The 19960-nt window shown below is 36.0% G+C and overlaps 1 protein-coding gene across 11 annotated transcripts in view; it reads right to left on the bottom strand.

Annotated features, from left to right (window-relative positions):
- CSMD1 (CUB and Sushi multiple domains 1) overlaps positions 1–19960 on the bottom strand; it is a 1150108-nt gene that overhangs the window by 1034797 nt on the left and 95351 nt on the right. For 3 of the 11 annotated variants that reach the window (XM_080586630.1, XM_080586629.1, XM_080586639.1), the window contains exons 2-3: positions 10668–19960; positions 8076–8157 (exon numbers count right to left, since the gene is read on the bottom strand). The exon at positions 10668–19960 is cut by the window's right edge. The exons of 7 other annotated variants lie outside the window; for them this stretch is intronic. In XM_080586630.1, coding sequence (XP_080442756.1) covers positions 8076–8157; positions 10668–10670 — 85 coding nt within the window. In that variant the 5' untranslated portion in view covers positions 10671–19960. The remainder of the gene's footprint in view (positions 1–8075; positions 8158–10667) is intronic. One more of the 11 variants, XM_080586638.1, reaches the window with a different exon arrangement.

Genomic DNA, 19960 nt, shown 5'->3' with positions numbered 1-19960 from the left:
ATCGTCTTGTCCAATCCCCCTGCTGGAGCAGGAAAACTTTTTATTATTCCACCAAACACAGAAGTTTGAGAATGTTCTAAGCATTTGAAAACTAAGAAAGCAATTGAATTGCAACATGTTGTAAAACCTTAGCAACAACAGTAACCACTCAGGTAACCTTTGTAATAATTCTGTACCAAAGTTATTACATGTGCATTTATTTATGAAGTGTATACAAGCAGCCAACATTTTTATCACTTTGGATAGAATTGTATAATATGTGCACTGCTAGTGAACCCAAAGATTCTGAATGCAATTTCAGTTAGCACACAAAACTAACCTTTCATATGAGTGCCTGCGTTTCCCCAGAGACATCTTTCCTGTCACATTTCACAAGCGGTTTGGGCAATGCTTAGTGTTTTAGCCCATCTGAATTATGCATACACCTACACATTCCATAATGTAACTAAAGAATGTTTGCAGTATTCAGGCATGATACAAATTTATTATAAATAATTGTAAAAACCAACCAACCATACAGAAATAAAACACAGTTACTGAAGTTAATCCCACACATTCTTTCTTCCACTTTCTCAATACATCAAACAGTAATTATATCCTATTTAACATCAGAGGACCTGGGATATTTAGCCTGAGAGTACTCAAAACAGTTAAATATAGATAAACATCCATGATATGGTGAGAAAAATCAGCTTTCTTCTTTAAAGGTCAATGAGTAGTAATTATTTCAGTGTCATTAGCAAAAAAGCTACAGACCAGAGCCAACTCCATATGGATTATGACTGAACTTAAACAGCATTAGCTTTGTCCTATGGTGAGTTCAAATTAAAATGGGGATTCCTGCTGGTTTAGGGGGAAGGGTTTGTTTGTTTCTTTGCTTAGTGAGAACATGGGAGGAGAGAGTGGGAAAGGAGGAAAAGGAGATTGTATTTGATAGTTATTAGCAGGAATGTTTTTAATCTTGGTCTGAGATACTTATTTAATTCCTATTTATACACCTTGATGATTTCCAGTCCCTGTATCATCCCACTATGATATAAAGAGGAACAATAACACCTTAAAACAATGGAAAAATCCATTTCCCATAAATACTAAGATGGTGTACTAACTGCCTCAGGTCTCAGCCTTATGTTACTAAGTACTTCCAACTCCAGTCTACTTTTTCCTGGAAATGTCACTGAAAATGTTTATTAGCCCTACATTGACTGTGAACTTCTGAGAGGGATTTAATGGCAGACTGCTAATGAAAATTTTACATAGAATTTCCATTCCACAGACTTTTCTACCAGAAACCTCACTCCACCTATTTACTGTGAAAGCATAAAGTCTTTGATGGAATTATGCTACTTGTTAGAACTAGGTAATTAAAACTGACCAAAATTTGAAATACCAGAAAATTTACTTTCCTGAGGATTATCAGCTTATTTTTTAACATAACGGATGCACTTGTTAAATAATAACCAGCCCCTGAAAGTCTTACGAATATAAGCATAAAAAAATATATATATTTCAGTTGTCTATTAATTCTAATTTTTAACATTAGATACTCTATAGGGCTTATGCTGTTATGGAACAATACATACACTTATGACAAAGTTGGTTTAAAAAGAATAAAAAAATAAAATTTTCTTTTACTTTTTCCTCATACCTCAGTAAATATATAACCTGGAAATTGTGTGACAAATTATCGTACAATATATAATTCCTTATATAACTCATACCATTTGCAGTATGATTGTCTTGCTTCCTCACACCAGTTTGAGTTTTCTCCCATTAGTGAGATAGTTCAACAAAAAGTTTTCAGGGAGGTAGGGAGGCTGGTTGTTTTCTCCCTCCTGCCCAGCTGGTGATTTGGTCTCTGTCAAACATTTGGTCTGCCTCTCCGATGACCAAAGCAAGATTTGTAAAATCCTACCTCTCACTTCCCACTAAATAAGAGCCTTTGGTGAGGCAACAGAATAGCATGCAATACTTAAGAACTGCCTCGTGGGTGTGATCATGCTTGGCCTTTCTGTCCAGTAAATCATCCAAAATTATTCTTTGGAGCAACAAGCCTGTATAGAGTCCCCATAACATATTCGGTCAGTTGGACCAGACAGACCAGACTAATCACTGTTCAATGAATGACCCTTAATTCAAAGCAGAGGAATGCACAATGCTATTAGCTATTGCTGCAAATACTGAAAAGTTGCCTTCCAAATACAACCAGCTTTTTTGTATATGTGAACATCAAACCCCATAATTTTCTCTGCAAGTAGATGAGCATGACAGCAACAAACACTCCTTTATTTTATCTGTCGATTCCACTTCCAAAATTTCTGGGGACAAAAGAGCTTGACAGGCCTGTTTATGTGAACAGAAATGCAACTCCTCCCTATGCTGCCTGTCTAGAGTGTAACAAGGTCTTGAAATGGTTGTAACGCTAAATCCATATTCTAGTCACTTCCACCCAAGCCACTTTATTATGCAGATCTATGTGATCTGAAGGTTTGGGTATACATCATATGATGTGGCAAGAGCTATGAAGCAAGTTGCTAATATGAAATTCAAGTTTGTCTGATGGTTAGAATTGCATAGTTGAATTTCAGGGCTGTGCCTGTGTGCACATCCATGCACTTGAGTCATAAATTCACCAGTGGTCCAGGAACCCCCAGCTAGATGAAAACTGGACTGATCTGAAACATCGCACTGACTGGAGCCAAGGGGACTGACTCAGCTCCCAGCCTCCTCCACAGCAATACACATAACTAGGGCAGGAGTCTGCAGGTGGGAATTTCAAGCATTCCCTGACACAGCTCCTGTTGTGTATAGACCAATTTGTATGTTCCATTGTGCAGATTAACATCCTGTGTGGGACATCTGCCCATGCCAGCCACTCCCCAGACAGGTACAGCTGAAACACTGATCAAATTGTACGTAGGTACTTTAAACAGTCAGTAGAAACCATTCCTGCAGATGCAAAAACAGTCACATAAGACAGTCTTCTGCACACAGTTGAGATGTTCTGCATGTAGTTTATGACAATCAGTGGCAATGAATTGTATGTATACAGAAGTGGTCACACAAGAGCAAGGACCAGCCACATCACGGGAATTCAAAAGAACAAGTTCCGTGAGGCTCTTTCTCTATGCAGCCTGAGATACCTTTGCAAGGAGCCTTGCAATGCAGATTCCAGCAACCAACCTTACTGTATGAAAGAGCTAATTCCCCACAGGAACATTACCCCATACTACATTCCCAACAGCTTTGTTAACACGTTGTTTATGAGTGTCTGTACAACAACCAGGTACTCGGTGTGTACAGGACAAACTTACATTTTTCTTGTAACTGAAGAAAAATCCATGCCTTTTCACCCTGAGCTAAATTTTCCCTTTTCAAAATATCTCACTAAGTACATCCTCCCACAGTGTTTCAGCAAGTAGGAAAGTGGTGCAGCAGCCTAGCATCTAACAGTAACACAGTTATCGGAATATAATGTTCATAGTGCTGCTATGAAGTAAGCTCTGTAGGTTGTAATTATTGAAGTGCTAGGCAGCGAGTGCTGTAGAAGTAAACATATTTTATAAGTGATACAAAGCTAAGTTCCTTTGGAAAGCACTAATAACTGACAAGCAAGTCAAGCTCAGCAGGTTACTGATCTTTCCCTTCTAACTAGTGGACTACCACCTTCTACTGCCAAACTGTAGCCTTTTGAGTTGTCATGAATGAATAAAAGACCATTCAAATGAGTAAGGATTGAGAAGGTCAGAATCAACCTGAGAATCAGTTACAGCAGATTATCAAATATCATGAGTCAGATCTATAAATTGTTTCCAGCAGGAGTCATAATGAAAAGTCCCTTGGTGCATGCCCTGGGCTGGATTGAGAGATCATTTATCTAAGGAGGTGTGGAGAATCTTTTTTTTTAGTTATTTTGTCTGGTTCTCATGCTCACAATAAGACTGATTACCAGAGAGGGTATTGGGAATTAATCTTTTCTTGCATCTAATTAGGAGAGCTAATACAGATGGGAAGGAGAAGGAGAAGAGAAAAGGAGCTCAACCTCTTCAACCTACTAGGATTATGTGACTCTATCAGCTCATATTTCCTTGGTGATTTTAGAGTCTTTTACATTACATACTTTGTTCACATCTGTTTTCCCCTCTGGCATTCTGTATAATCTTTCCTAAGGACTTAAGTTGAAATAAAATTTGAATATAATTCAGAAATAGGTGGATAAGGTTTAAGGATCTACTATTACATAGATATGTGCCCATATATATATACACTCATAGATGTGAACAAAGGGTCCATTTTTGCCTTAAACTTTTAAATTGCACTTCAATATAAGGCAAAAAGGCATTTTCTACTATGAATATTTTATCTTTAACCTTCTACATTGGACTCGAAACGTGCTGATTAGAGACACCCACTATCCATTTTACCCTGTTGCTAATGAAAACAAGCCCTGCATTCAAAGCTATTTTTACTCTTCAGATTTGCATAATATAGCTGTGCTCTGACTCAGATTTCTGCAGATGAAGTAACTTGTCTCTTTCTTCATAAAATTTTCTAATTTGAGGGCTAACCAGTAAGATGGTTCAAAAAAACGGTTTTAAGATCCCAGCTCAATTATTCTTCTTAGTTAGCAGAAATTAATACAGTGAAATCACAGAGCTATAGCTCTAGCCAGTTCATCCTGCTTCATAAGCACAAGGTATGTTTATATCATGGGTTCTCAGAAAACTCCCTTATGAGAGAGATCTAAAGAATACAAGATTTGAATATACATTTTTTTCAATAAAATGGACGTAATAATTACTTTCTTTTAATTAAATCTCATTCTTAAAAGCCCATGAGAGAGAAACTTCAAAGCAAGATAATGCATCTGTTCTTCTCTTGTACGTACATACATTAAAATAGTGAACATAGATATACACACCTTCTTAGCAGATCTCAGTTTGCAAAGACAGAGAAATCAAATCCCTCTTTTTATCTGCAGAAGTTTTCTTGTGACAACACATACTCCCACTCCCTAATTCTTTAAAAATGGGAGTAAGGAGGCTGATCAAATACTAATCTTAACAGAAACTGATATAGTAGAAAATTCATGCAGTGAAATTCTGTCAAAAGCTACAAAATTCAAAAAATAGTGTCTTTGGCTCAAGAAGTCATAAGCAAAAATAGTTGAAGACTGGCAGGAAATCAGAAAAATACGTGCATGTGGTTTCCCAGTTCTGTGCTCTGCCTGAAGCATTAGATCTTTGAACCAACACAACACTGCCACCCTTTTTGTTTGATGATTTAGACATTTCTACTCAAGCTCACAAAAACAAAGAAAAAATAATTGACATCTTGAGTTTTCAGAATACCTGTAACCCTTCTACCATACAGCGAAAAGACAGAGCCCTATTTTCAGTACAGGTCAGAAAGCAGTATCGGACACAATTTGATTCAACATACAATCAGCACTCAGCATCTTAACAGCGACTTCAGCAACACTTGTGTGCCACTGATTTGATCATTTGAAAGCATATGTTGTTTCAACACTGTATCATTTCACAGAAACTTATAAAATTTAAGCCACCATTCAAATTCAAAATATGTTGTCTTTGCATTAGTTTGATCTATAAAAAACAAATAATCATTAAGATTTAAGTTTGGCCTTACAGACTGCTCAAGTATTACTTCAAAATACCTGAAAAAAGCTGTTAAGCACCAGGAAAAAAAAAATAGTTCAAATGTCTAACTATTAATGACTTTGTATATGGCAATTTATTTCTCAAAATGCCATAAATAATTTTATCAACAGTTCAAATTTTGATAAAGATTGATCCACTAGGACAAAGTTTATCTTTAATAATGTACATTTCAGAGTACCTGAAGAGTAGCAGTATTAAATCACAGTAGTAATAAGCAGGAACCAAATAAACTACATGTCCCCCTCTCTGCACTTTGTTTCCCTGTCTTCTGCTTGGCAGAAGAGCTGCAGTGTGATTTTTTAACGAAAGTTTCTAGAAGAGTCATCAGGATTTTGGGGGTTCTCCAATGTCCACACAAATCTTTTACAGAAAACGCTGTAGGTGTACCAATTGAAGGCACCTCACAATGTATTTACTATATATTTACATTTTATGCATGCATTTTAATGTGAATTTTCTTCACATAGTAAATTGGCAGATAGCTAAAGAATCTGAAGCACAAGTGCTAAGTTATATGATATTTCCTCAGAAGTGTAAGGTGGTGGACTGCTGCACTAATGTAACATTAGGTGTCTGAAAATAAAGAGGGATTAGAGCTAATCAAATAGACTAATGTCTAACTACTATCTACGCTAATTACTAGGACAAAGACATTTAATATTAACTCTTTCCCTCTACATGGAATATGCATATTTTGTATCAGTTACACTACACATTTAATAGCCTTTATGTTTACGCATATTACGCTTGCCTATCAGGTTGCCCAGAGAAGCTGTGGAAGCCCCATCCCTGGAAGTGCTCAAGGCCAGGCTGGATGGGGCTTTGAGCAATGTGGTCTGGTGGGAGGTGTCCCTGCCCATGGCAGGGGGATAGGAACTGTGTGGTCTTTAAGGTCCCTTCCAACTCAAACCATTCTGTGATTCTATGACTCTATGATTAAACAATTTCCCCCGAAAGTACTACTTTGAAGAGAAGAGAGACATAAAATAAGAATACATTATCTACTCTAGTGGAAATATTTTTTTTTCCTGAATAAAAAAACAACCAACAAACAACAATAACAAAAAAGAACTAAACAAAGATGGATCTGCAACAAAGGCAGAACTATCGTTTTACAAGTTGTCCTTTACCCATTGGACAGGAAAAACAAAAAGCCCAACACTGCGACTGTAACAGGAAATGAGGGTAGCTTTAACTGTTTTTAAAAGAGAGCAGATAAATAAAGAAAATATAGGGTAACTGCAGATAAATTAAAAAAAAAAAAAGGTGACTGCAACCTACCTGTTGATGACATGGAACCGAGTCATGAATACACATGAAAAAAAGGAGAACAGGAATGTTTGTTAAAAATCTTAAAATGAACAATGCTGTTAGTAATTTGTATCTTTATTATGTTTTATTTTTACTGTAGCATTTTAAGCAAGCATATAGTCCTTGAGTGTCACAATATGTCTATTGGTTTTAGTCATATCTGACATGAAAGTATGTCAGGAGGTGAACTATCTCTCATGCTCAACTTTATTTTTACTATCTTATTTATAGGGGAGGCCTTTTATTCTCATTATCCATAGCAGAATTACTGTAACTTCTAACTTAACTCAAGGTATGCTGAAATTATATGAAGCTACAGAACTCAAACAGTTTTTTTATTATTTATTATTTAATCAAAAGCATTAACTGTTGTAAAAATTCTAATTACTCTCTCTAGATGCTTGACTACAATTGAACACTTTAATATTCCTTCTGATAAAGCTTTTCTGGTACAATATCTGTACAACTCAACTCTACACAAGAAAATACATGATCATATGCAGCCTTATACTTTGTCCACATTATGATTTCTAGGTCTCTTCTAAGAGAGGAAATAATCATGCTAACTATTATAATTGGCTTTGAATTTTTCCAGAGTATAGAACAGGATGAGTTAAAGCCTATGGGATAGTCTTTTTATTTGTTTTCTAATATCTGGCTATCTGAGATGGCTACACCAAGAATGAGGAAATGCCAAAAAAAATTATATAATTCATCAAAAACAACTATTCATCAATAACAATTCAGCAAAACTGTTAGCATAAATAAAGTGTTCTGGATACATTTTATTTCACTCTCAATTAAAAAGTCCTTTCCCCTGTTTTGAAAGATTGAAAAGAAGATTAATTTTAGTTTTGGCCATGTATCATCAGGTATAGAGATAATTCTATTTTTGCAGCATGATGGGCTTCTGAACCTCTTGTCATACAGTTATCTATCTGAAAGGGAGGCTGTTCAAGATAGTTCTACTTTTTTCAATGCCAATAAAAGCTCTGTAAGAGCCTCAACAGCTTTACTAACAACTGCTACGAGATCAAGCTGAACATTAAACAGATGGAACCTATTACTAATAAAATTGTTTACCAGATAGTTGTTCAAGGATTTCTGTTGAATCCAACCACGACGCAGGTTTGCTGTAACTGGTAATGACAACCAAGAGCCTCCTCTTCAATAAAAAAAATAAAAATAAAAATCTTCTAACTGAAGTAAATCAAAGTTCAAAGGGTTACAAGGGCAATTTTGCTCAGTAAGACATCAGTAACTACAAGCTTGAGTCATCACATAAATTAGTAATGTCTGTTCTGAAAACTGCAACTTACAAATGACTTTAAAGTGCTTGTGTATTTTAAATACCTCTTTAAAGAAAATGTGACATATTTTAATCTGTATGATAGCAGATCAATCTGTATTTTTGCTGACCAAGGAACACTCACTTGTAAATTGCTAAAGTAGATGTGATTCTGGAAGTTTCAAGTTGTACTGCAACTTTTCATAATACATGATGTTTTTCACTGTCATCTAGCCATGATGTTTATAGAATATTCATAGGACAAATGCAAATACCAAAAATTCAGTAAACACAGCATTTCCATTCAAAAATTGGCAAATAAATAAATAAATGTCTGTATGTTGTTTTTCTACACAAAAAGCATTTCAAGTCATTAAATGGTATTATTTCTTCAAATGTGTTGACACAATTGGTGAAGCCAGGCCTTAAATGAACATGACTTTTTTTTAATATTCAAGACTTGGAGTTAAACTGCGTGGTTTTTTTTTTGCGTTTTTTTTTTTTTTAATTCTGTTATTTGGAAGATCTGCAAACATTATTACTGTATTGTATAAATGAACAGCTATGGCTCTTTTAGACTGGCTCTCTAGAAAACAGCAAAATAAACTGAACTAATAGGGAAAGACATGCTAGTGAGAAAAAAAGAGCCTAATCTGAACAGAAGTTTTGAATGGATGGGAGGTGGGGGAGGGGGCTGGGGTGTCACGGAACAACATTCCTCTATGGATTAACTTGGTAATGTTTAAATAGTGCTAGATCTCAGTGGCAAGATAAACAAAGTGCAGATGTAATTTGGCAAAAACACTTTACAAATCTTTGAAGTTTGTGCCTGATTCTCCTGCCCAGAAGCAGCAGAGAAAATGTCCCTCTGCACATGCAGGGAGCTGGAAAAGTCCCACAGCACTTCAACCTCTATATACCTATTTAGATAGCCTTTGTCCCCTTGCAATACAAATAAAAACAAACCTGCACAACAATAGTCTTTTTCCATTTGGGGTATATCATTGAAAGTATGAAAATGTTTTATTAACATAAAAGCATGGAACCTTTTGGAAACACAAAGCACCTGAGAAATAAACAGTGTGCATCTGTTAAAATATATATATAAATGATTTTTAATTGATTTTATCGTTCATTCAATATTATTAACTTACAACTAACTTCTTATCTCAAACTCCAAGTGTGGCTACAATGATAATAAAACAAACAAACAAACAAACAAACACTCAGAAAGATCTGTCTCTCATGTAAACAAAAATTACTTCCCAAAACAAGTTTACCCAATGAAACTGAGGATTCATTCCATTTGATTTTACCTGTCTAAGAATTAGGATTTAGATATTTAGATCAAGGTGATAAATTCACTGACTGTAGAGGGAGTCCTGATGACAACCTTGATCTAAAAGCTTCAGGAGATACCTAACAAAGGTATTGAAAATAGAGAGAAATAGGATGGTGATTCAGAATGATGAACCTTAACACAAAGATTTCTTCAAGACTAAGTCTTAGTCTAAAGCTTTAACTGGCTAAAGATAGACAGGGTAAATCCTACCTTAAACGAGCATTTAAATCTCAGCTAAAAGCTATTCAAATCCACATATGCTCCCCACATGCACAAGACAGTATTGAAGAGCTGAAGAAAACAGAAGTCAGTCTGCATCATTACAACTGCAGCCACACAGACTGTTGATGAATTTGAACAACATAAATCCATGCTAAAACGTTGCTCCAAAACAAATGGAGCTGTGGAGCTGTGCTACTGAATTCTGAACTGATAGCTGGCAGAGAAAGCAAGCCTACCTCAAGTTCACACCCTAAATTCACCAGGATTAAATGACAAGGAAACTTAGTGTGCAGTTTCTTCTACAATTACTACTACAACAAATTTCAGTGTTATTTAGATAACAGCCCTTGGACACTCAGAAAAGCTTAAAAATTGTTAAGTTTGTAAGTAGAAATGGGTTTGGATCTTTTTTCTTGTACCAAATATTGCCCTTCCCTGACAATGAACAGCATGCTATGAAGTTCTCCTTCAGGCTAAATACCCATTGAAACCAAAGTGATTGCCCTGATTTGATATTGCAGAGGGTTCAACACCAGCATAAAGAACTTCTTGCCTTTACTTCCTCCCAACACTGCTATCTGCTCTTTCACCATTTCTCTGTGTCATCAAATGAATTACGTGGTTCTGTTCATGTTGCAGACCCCCAGACTTCTGCAGTGGCGCAAAATGATCAGTGAGCTGAAGCACAGAAGTAAGAATTTCAGTGCCAGGCACATTATGGGTTTAGTCCTTTAGATTCTGGGTGCAAGTAAGTATAATATTGCACATTACATTTTGTCAAGAGGCATAATCTTCAACAAGGAAAGGCAAAGACACCAGATACCATTTTAGGTGCAGAAGCTAAGCATCAGAGGTTCCTCAGTACAAAGAGGAGATGTCTTCCTCCTGATTTCCTCATTCATCCTGACACAAAAACAAATTGGTAACAATTTAGAGAAACTTTTGCTACAACACCTCTGATTTAGTATTGCCTTCAGAGGCAATAAAATGACTCTTAAAAGTTGTTTTGCTAAAAGCATGCAAACTGAATTATAACCTTGTCTTATTGTTGACTGTGGGAGAGAAAGAATATTGGCAGCTGAAATGGCCTTTAAAAAAATCCATGATAAAAACATGCTTTTATGGAATGGACTTTTCGAAGTTTTCAGATGTACTGAAATTTGGTTTTCTCTTTCTGTGTGAAGCTGGGAAGGCTTGTGCCCAACAAGTAGATGAAGCTGAAACTATAGCACAATATACAGCTTGCATCTGTATCAGTGTTTCCAGAGCTCTGCCCAATTACTAAAGCATTACTGAGGCAAGTTACCAGTCAGATCTGCCTAATGCAATAATGTATGTATCTACAAACAAATTTCAGAGCAGTAATTTGGCACTACAGAAAGTCTTTTAAGTGCTGATGTTTTTTTGATAAAGGCAATCAGCATATGTTTTCAAGTGTCTAATTTGCCTGTGTGTTCATAATCTGTGACTTTATTTTGCATAATCCTCCACTTCAACCCCTTCTGAATATACTACCCCATAAACCACATGTAAGGTTCAACATACATCCAAAATATATTGGTAATTTTACACACATGGGTAATGTCTCACGTGAGTAGCTACAGTGGAACGTTACAGAAAAGAGGCCCTGAACTATGATTAGCTCTTTCTGCAACCCTTTCATATCTTGCATCTCCTTCTCTCTCTATTTTTAATAGCAGAGGGAAATAACACCATTTTTTTTATTAATAAAATTATGTTTTTCTCTTTATGCTTCAGTAGCATAAATGACACTGCTTTTTTTTCTGTTTGGTCCTATGAACCTTATATACATTTCTAAACTGAAGTTTGACAAATTAAACATAGCCAGGGACAAACTTGACTCTTCTTATTCACCTACTCATGTAAGAACATTTGAATCCTATATATATGTATTTAATATATTTTAATATTTTGCTACATTACTATGTAGAACTCAACAAACAGCAACTGAATTGCATGATGTTGTACCACATGGTGCCAGCCGTTGAGTGATATTGGCTCACACCGTTACACAATATTATTAGATGGTTGTCTCTAACACGTAGTGGAAGTCATTCTGGCTCTCATCCAAACTTTAATAGGGATTTTAACCTTCCAGACAGCACTGATTGCTGCTAGCAAGAAACAGCCTGCTGGAGATCCTCTAATTTAGACACATAATGTTGTGTAGTCACTTTTAGAGAGTGAAGATCCTGAGGCTATTTTTCATTGAAAGAAAGTACACGTACAATTAATATGGAAGGCAGAATGAAAAACACTCCAAGTCCTCCTCAGGAAGGATGTGGATTATACATGGGTTCCCAGCAGAACCTCAAAATTGCCATTACCCAGAAGAAATCAGTGATGTTATTCAGTAATAACACAGAAATGATATTCAGAAAGGGATTATTTTCCCCACTTTATCTAGTATAGCAGCATTTTTGGATTCTAATTGCATTTAGTATGAGACAAAACCAATCCGAAGGCTATCTAACTATAATAATGCCACACTTCTGCCTCAGTGCTTCTGTGTCAACAAGCCAGGGCTAGAGACAGTTTGTGCCAAGCATATCCTCTCCAAATCAAATGGTTACCAGCTTCATTGACACTAGAGCTTAACCCCATTCACTACATCTTTAACCAATACATTCTATGTATGAAACACAGTATTTATATTTATGATGATATTTAGAGGTGTTTTTAATTCTGATATGTCAGCATGGCTGGGAACATCTCATTCACTCATTTGCAAAATACCTCTGTAGTCAAGAACCAGGCTAGCCATTCAGTTTTTATTTAGCAGCTGAGAAACAGCTGTTTCTAGTCCCTCCTAAAGGACCTCAGGACTTCTACAATCCAGTGGGAAGTGCTAAATACCAAGACAGAATAATGAGTCTGTGAATTTCAGGAAACTCCTGGGATAGAGGCTGACTTTGAATGGAGCCTCCAGAGATCAAATAAATACAAAAGGACAGGTTTGTCTTCAGATCAGGGTACTTACACATTGAAAGGAACATCCGTCACAGTGGACATCTTAACAAATTTTCTCACAGCAATAAGGACTGTACAAACACCCTGACTGTGGGCTCTCTGGTCAAACACAGAAACAACATTTTAGAACTTAACTATTGTGGTAAAGGCTGCATGAATGTTTAAGGCTTGAGGGTTCACAGGAGGATTTTTGTAATATCAACCTCTATTTAGAGTGATCATTTCAATAGTCTCTACAAAAAAATTAAACACACTCATTTTCCATCTTAACATTTGTCTTATTACACTTAACAAGTGTAAAGGGTGAATCTGACAACATCTGTTTTCTGTCCAGATTTGCTGGGAAACCTCAAAGGGACCAGAAACCCACAAATGAGGGTACTGGGCCGCTGGAATCCCACCAGAACCTGCACACTCAATACCCACATAAAGGCATACAACAGACCAGAGTGCTCCCTGCCTGGTGCATCTGACCACTTTGGGAGCTGCCAATGTACTCTGAGGGAAATGTTTGTCTTTAACAACATCTGGCTCTGGTATTCTGGTATTCGACATGACTGAGAGGAGCACCTTGACATCAAAGGTTTTTGGGAGAGGTTTTTTTTTCAAATCTGAAAAAATGCTTCTGTGATGTTTTTGGAAGAGGTTAGCATACACGGTTTTGTTAGTGGGAATGCTTTGTTAGGCAAAAAAGTCGATGCAATCAAGAGGTCACATCAGCATCAGACATCTGACAGAAGGGATGATGATCCTACACAAGGCTCCCTGAATTCCAGCCTTTGGGCTGGAAGCTCCTTGAGGCAAAGACAGACTGTCTTTTGTGTTTCATACAGCACTGAGCACACCAAGTTTATAATAAAGAAATAAAGCAAATCATATCCTACACAAAAACTCAGTCACATGCAATATCACAGCACTGAAAAAACACATTCTGTTGCTACAGCATTATCTGATTTCAAACCTATATTGGCAGCAAAGAGATAAATTTGACAATATCACACATTTTGACCTCAAGCTATAGCCAAAGCCTTCACAGCACAATATGATTGAGAGAGAAGCTGCAGCATTTTACAGAGACTTCACATTTGATAGCTTAAACCATTGTAAAATTCCTACACAGCTGGACAAAATGTAGTGGATAAGAGCTGAAAATTTTCCTTCTATGAAGTACACTGTCTCTTCCTTGTGTGTAAATGAGATAAACACAGCTGTCTCTTCACTGCCTTTTTTGCGTCTTTGACTGTGGTGCTTATCTCATTTCAAGACTGGTATACACAGATGAGCAACTCAGAACCTCCCCCAGTTTTTCTTTTTTTTTTTTTTTTTTTTGATTAGCTAATGCACTTGAGGTCATCTGCAGAAGGAAGGCATGCACCTGTTATCATATATTTTACTTACAGAAGATTTTTCTAACATAAATTTCTTAAATTCTTAAAAACCTTCATAGTTCATAATTCAAACTGTTTATGCAGTCTCTGACTTGATTTTCTGAGACCATTTTAAGTTAAGACACAAAACAAGCCAAAGAAAAGTTGCCTCCTGAAAAAAATATATATAGAGAGAGAATACATAACATAGATTAAGAACAACTGTTTTTTTTTGTTTGTTTGTTTGTTTAAGAGGAAATTATGTCTCAAAAAATGTAAGCATTCCAGTTTCCAGTCGAGTGTCTGACATGGATATGTTAGCAGTTTATCTTATCTTATAAACTCCTCAGGATGCATACAACATTGTTTCTATCCCCTCGAATAAATAAATAAATAAATAAATTTTCTGGCAATACTCATAGCATGCTAGGTCTTCTAAACAATAACTTGGTATTTTTCATCCCCATGAAACCTTGCCCCAGTGTTACCAAAACAAACAAACAAACAAATGCCATTGATTAACTCAAAAGTGAAAACCTGGTGGTTTTCTTAGAAATGTGATAGTTTTCAAAGAGCTGTATTTAGCTCAGGACTAGAAACCATCAAATGTTTCAAATCACTGTGGTTTACAGAAAATTGTTTTGTTTACATCAAAACAAGACTGTTTAAATAATAACAATAATACTTCTATAACCAACTCTGGGTAATAAACAGCAGATTACCTAAATTATGTGATGATGAAAAAGGTAATCATGATCTGATGAAACAATTGCTGAACTCTCATCTATTAACACCGCTGCTTCTATTTTAGAATATGAAGCTAAAGCTGGACAGGGAATAACCAAGTCACTGGATAGTCCTGAGACATTTTTCCAAGCATTCCATTTCCTTAGGTTCTTCCTTTTCTATCTCTTTTCCAGTTCACATCAGTACTGCTTCTTGTTCCCAACTGACTGGGCAGAGATAAAGGTCGTACTATGTTTGGCTGGGATGAGTTCACTTTCTTTGCAACAGAAAAAGAATAAAAAATCATTGTTCAGGTATGGCTAGATTTTTCTTCTGACTTGAGGAGACTGCTTTCAGTGAGCTAGAGGATTCGAAGGCATTCTCTCCCCCTGAGCTGTGCCACACACTGTGTGCATTACACGAGTCCCATCCTCCCACCTTCCAACTCAAGGAACTCATGACTCAGAGTAGTCTCTACAGAGATCCATCAACACTTAGGTAATTTAAAAGTTCTAATTTAACTGTCTTAATGCTTAGACATCATTAGCTTAAGCCAAATCCCTTCCTCCCAGTAATTTTCTACATTAGGAACTGTATTTTCAACCACATTCAAGATCTTGGTTTCAACTTTGGCCATTAAGTACTGATGTTATCAGAAGTAATTCTCCCATTTTCCTACGCAATGGCAGTTCATTCCAGCTGGATATAGCTTTTTTAGCAATATGGAAAATTCCAGAGTCACAAAGAGGTAATATTTATAAGAAGTTGACAAGTTTGTTATCATTCACAGCAGGAAGAACAGTGCTAATTCACATGGAAAACTCTTGCTAAGCTTATGAAAAGATTGAAAAAAACTTAGTAAAGGAATCATCTCTTTCTTGGTGGTGTGTTCTTGTCTTGAAGCCTTCCATGAGAAATCACATATAATTTGTTCACCGAATTTGATGAAGGTATAGTAATGTTAACCCTCTTCCTTCCTTCCTAGACTGTGTCATTTTTATCTTCTTCATTTTATGTTAGAGAATTAGAACAGGTCTCAAATTTATCATTATACTATTTATTGTAGATGTACATTTTCCTTTTTCTTTTCTTGCCCTCAGTTAAAACAGCTGCGTCTCTAATTCCAAATAATGATAAATTACATCCAAATGGACAAATGGAAATGCATTTGCCAGATTTTCCAAATGAGCGTAGAGGAGAAGCTTGCGAATCAGCATCCAAATCTCCGAAGAACATCTTGCTGTAGCACTAAAAGATTTCTGATCCATAGATTTCCACATTGCAAAGCAAATAAGTGAGATTTCACCTACAGTGCTGTCAGATCTGTATGAGATACTATACATTACTCTCTCTATCTTACTCTATTTGTGATAGGCATGATGAGATCAGCAGAGAGCTTCACCTTTCAAAGACTCAGTCTGGCTCTTCTCCTCTACAAAATCCTACTTCATAATCAGTCCTGGGAAGTTTTTCCTGTGGCGAGCTCTTCCTCCAGATTCCATAAAGTTCCTGGTGATTAGCAAACATCATTTGTCTTTAAATTTTTGAGGGAACTAAGATATACAAGGATGCTGAACAGCTTGTCAAAGCTCATCTTTACTAAGAATCACATCAAAGACCATCAGGTCTTTTACCTCCTGCACGTAATAGAAACGTGGTCCCTTTCCTGAGTATGATCTATGAGTACCTGGTCAATGGCAAATACAGAGTGGTCTTTTAAGAAATAAAAATACATTTGGCTGTGTTACTTATTTTGGCTTTGAAGAGGGAAAAGAATGGAAGGCTGAAAGATGTTAGTCCTCCTAAGAAGACAGTTACTTATATATTGTAGCAGATACATGAAGATTTCATTACTACTGAATGGGTCATATGAAGTAAGTCAGTCCAGTTGCCAGTGAACAGACACAATTTTACAAGCCTTCTCTCCCATCATGGAAGTGTAAATGACTTTTTTTTTCTTCAATTGGTGAACTTAAATAATTGGCCTCAGCTTGAGGAATTGAGATTAATTTCATAAGGATGTATTTCAGTGGCAGTTTCTTACTATCTGTAATTGCAGCACTTCAATCTATGAGGTAGCGTAACAACATAATTTTCTACCTTGAAAAGAAATGCAGTAGGAAATACGTGTACCAGGGATCTTTCTCACCAGTAAGTAAGCAGTAGCAATTACATCAGAAATATGTTTCCAAGTGCAGAGTTAAAGTTTCACCTCATAAAGTATCTCATAATGGAAGAACAGAATAGTAATAATTTTATTTTTTTGAGCAGTGAAGATTTATAAAATTATTCTTTTACTTTCATTTCCCAAATTATCCAATTTGTGACAAAAGTATTTTTCTTTGCTGTAATGTTGCTAGAAATTTTTTCATAAATAAGCATGTTTAAAGCAGCTCACAGATGAAATACAGTATCAACAATATCTTTATGGCAGCATGAAGAGTTCTACAGCCATTATGGTTTTCCAGTATATAATCAAAAGAAAAAATACATTTGAGATTTTGTAAGAACAGCTAAAAATACTAACAAAAAACCTTTGATAGTTAATATTATTAACATAACAGTTCAATAGTGGCCAAGTGAATAATGCACATCTTTAAATGCTTTATTTCCATTGGGATATTTAAACATAGATGAAAGAAAAGAGCTTTTAAGAGCCTGAATATTGCTTTCAAATTACTGGCAACTCTTTTGAGGCCTGAGTTAGAAACACCAGATCCCATTTTGAACCTTCACAAATAAAACTGATAGGATTAATACTGTTGTGAAAGCTAATATGCAGGTAAATACAAATGGTATCAATGTCAGCAGACAACAGGCCATAACCACAGTTCTGAACCCAAAATATAATTAATAGGAAAGAATCACCACAATGATCACTTAAGCTATAAAGAACATTCCACTGCCTACCTTCTACAATTAGAAATTCTTTTTTATCAGTTAAAGGCCTGATTCTGTCACCTTGAATAAAAAGTAAAATCTTGCCCCCATGGAAATTAAGTTCAAATGACTTCATTGTGGGACTGGAGTACATTTGTGGATTCAAATTTTCATTCACCAGTTCTATCAATCTTAAATTACGATATTTACAGCCTTTAGCATTCAAGACTAATGACTTTAAAGCTTCTGAAATCATGCAATTGGCTTTAAATAATTGCAAGATTTAAAAGAAAGAACCTTTTGAATAGCCTCATTTAAGCTTTCAAAAATCATCTTTTAAGCTCTTCTCTACAGCCACCAAAGGATGATAGTTTATATTAATAACAACCTGGTTTTTGGAAATAAGTGTTGTTTTTTTTTTTTGTTTTGTATTGTTTTGTTTTTAAAAAGCCAACTATAGTGAATTAACTACATCTGCAAACAGTACGTTATATCAGTATGATATGATACCAGTTATGAAACATCACTATGTCCTGAAGACCCTGATTAAAGTTAGGATGTACAAGTAGCTCTACAAATTTAAAAGCAAGCAAATAAACATACAAATGAAAAATCGAAGGACAGATGCCTTTCTCTTAAGAAAAAAAAAATACAAACAGGAAATAGTTTCATACATATACCACAAAGCTTTAAAGAAAATAAATTCTTTATTCCATTTTTGTCTTATGATACTGGTCTTGCCTGTTACTTCCAACATTCAGAAAATTTCTGCTGCATACTATAGTAAATGCACAGAACAGAATTTTTTTGATTGCCTCACAGGAACTATCACTAACCCCATTTTCTGAACAGCAGTTGATTTGCTCAGTAGATCTCCAAATCTTTCTTTACCACCACCATCTTCGTTCATTCTAGCTTCACCACTATGTCTAAGGCAGGTGGAGGACAGCCACAGGGACATATTCTCTCCTTTTTTTCCAGATTTGTTCAGGACTGTGTCAGGAAGAAGATAAGAGGGCCTTACACCAGTGGTTCCCATCAGGCTTGTAGGTGGGAGAAGAAAACAGAAACTCTTCTGGTTTTGGTGGGATGGACAGGAGGAATGGATCAGCACTGATTTACCTCAGAAACCTGACACATTTTGACACAAAAGGAGAGAGGCGAAAAGATGGGGAAGCATTCTCTGTTTCTCTTAGCTGTACTGACTGGGAGATCAGTTTTATGAGGTGGGTCAATGGGAAAACCTGCCAACTGGAAGGCAGCACCCATCTCCTTCAGGCATCAGGGAAATATGTTGGAGTTGCAGATTTCCAGGCCATTCCGAGACAGATCGAGGTATATGCCAGAAGGTCAACATTTGTGCATACACAGAAAATCAATGAAATATGATAATATTGGATGCTAATACACAGATAATCGCTGTTCTGAATTAGATGCTGCCTAGGAAACAGAGGTAGAGGTAACTGAGAGAAAAAAATGGAGAAGAATTTTAGCATGATAGTAAAGTGTGACTGGCATACTATGCAAAAATAAGCAAAGGCCAAAGCAGAATGCCACTTCAGCTGCTGACTGCAAAACCTTGCCTTTCCTTGAATGTGAATTTTAACAGACTTCAGACTACAGTACTAAAGAAACAATGTAATCCCTCTGCACTACCTTATTAATCCACAATATGACTGCTTGCATAGCACTTGGAATAGCAGCATTTTTCTTTACTAATTTTTGCTAGAAACAGCCATTGAAAGCCCTCCAGCAATAGCAATGAAAGTTAACACAGCTGGAAGCAATCCAGTCCAAGCAGACAAAGAGCCTGATCTGGCACCTCTCAAACAAACAGTAAGAAAGTGGTGTCTAAAAACATGCATCAAGATTTGATCCTCTGATGAATATGGATGTTCTAACAATTCTTCTCCTTCTTTGGTTTTAGAGTTAGATAACTTCTATTCTACAAAATTGTTGTGAAAATTATCTTGGTAATTACATGTAATTTCAGTACTCTTTGTAAGTATTAATCTAATTGCATTAGAATTTAAATTTTCCTCCAGAAAAGATTGCTTGTTTGTTTCTTCTTTTAAAGATGCTCTCTGTGCATACAAAAAAGAAAGTAATTACATTTTGCAGAAAATATTCTGATTTTCCATCAGAAAACTAG

Source organism: Anser brachyrhynchus, assembly GCF_964034855.1.
Source record: "Anser brachyrhynchus genome assembly, chromosome: 3".
Classification (NCBI taxonomy): domain Eukaryota; kingdom Metazoa; phylum Chordata; class Aves; order Anseriformes; family Anatidae; genus Anser; species Anser brachyrhynchus.
Note: the sequence above shows the minus strand (reverse complement) of the source record. Positions and strands in the feature narration are given on the sequence as shown.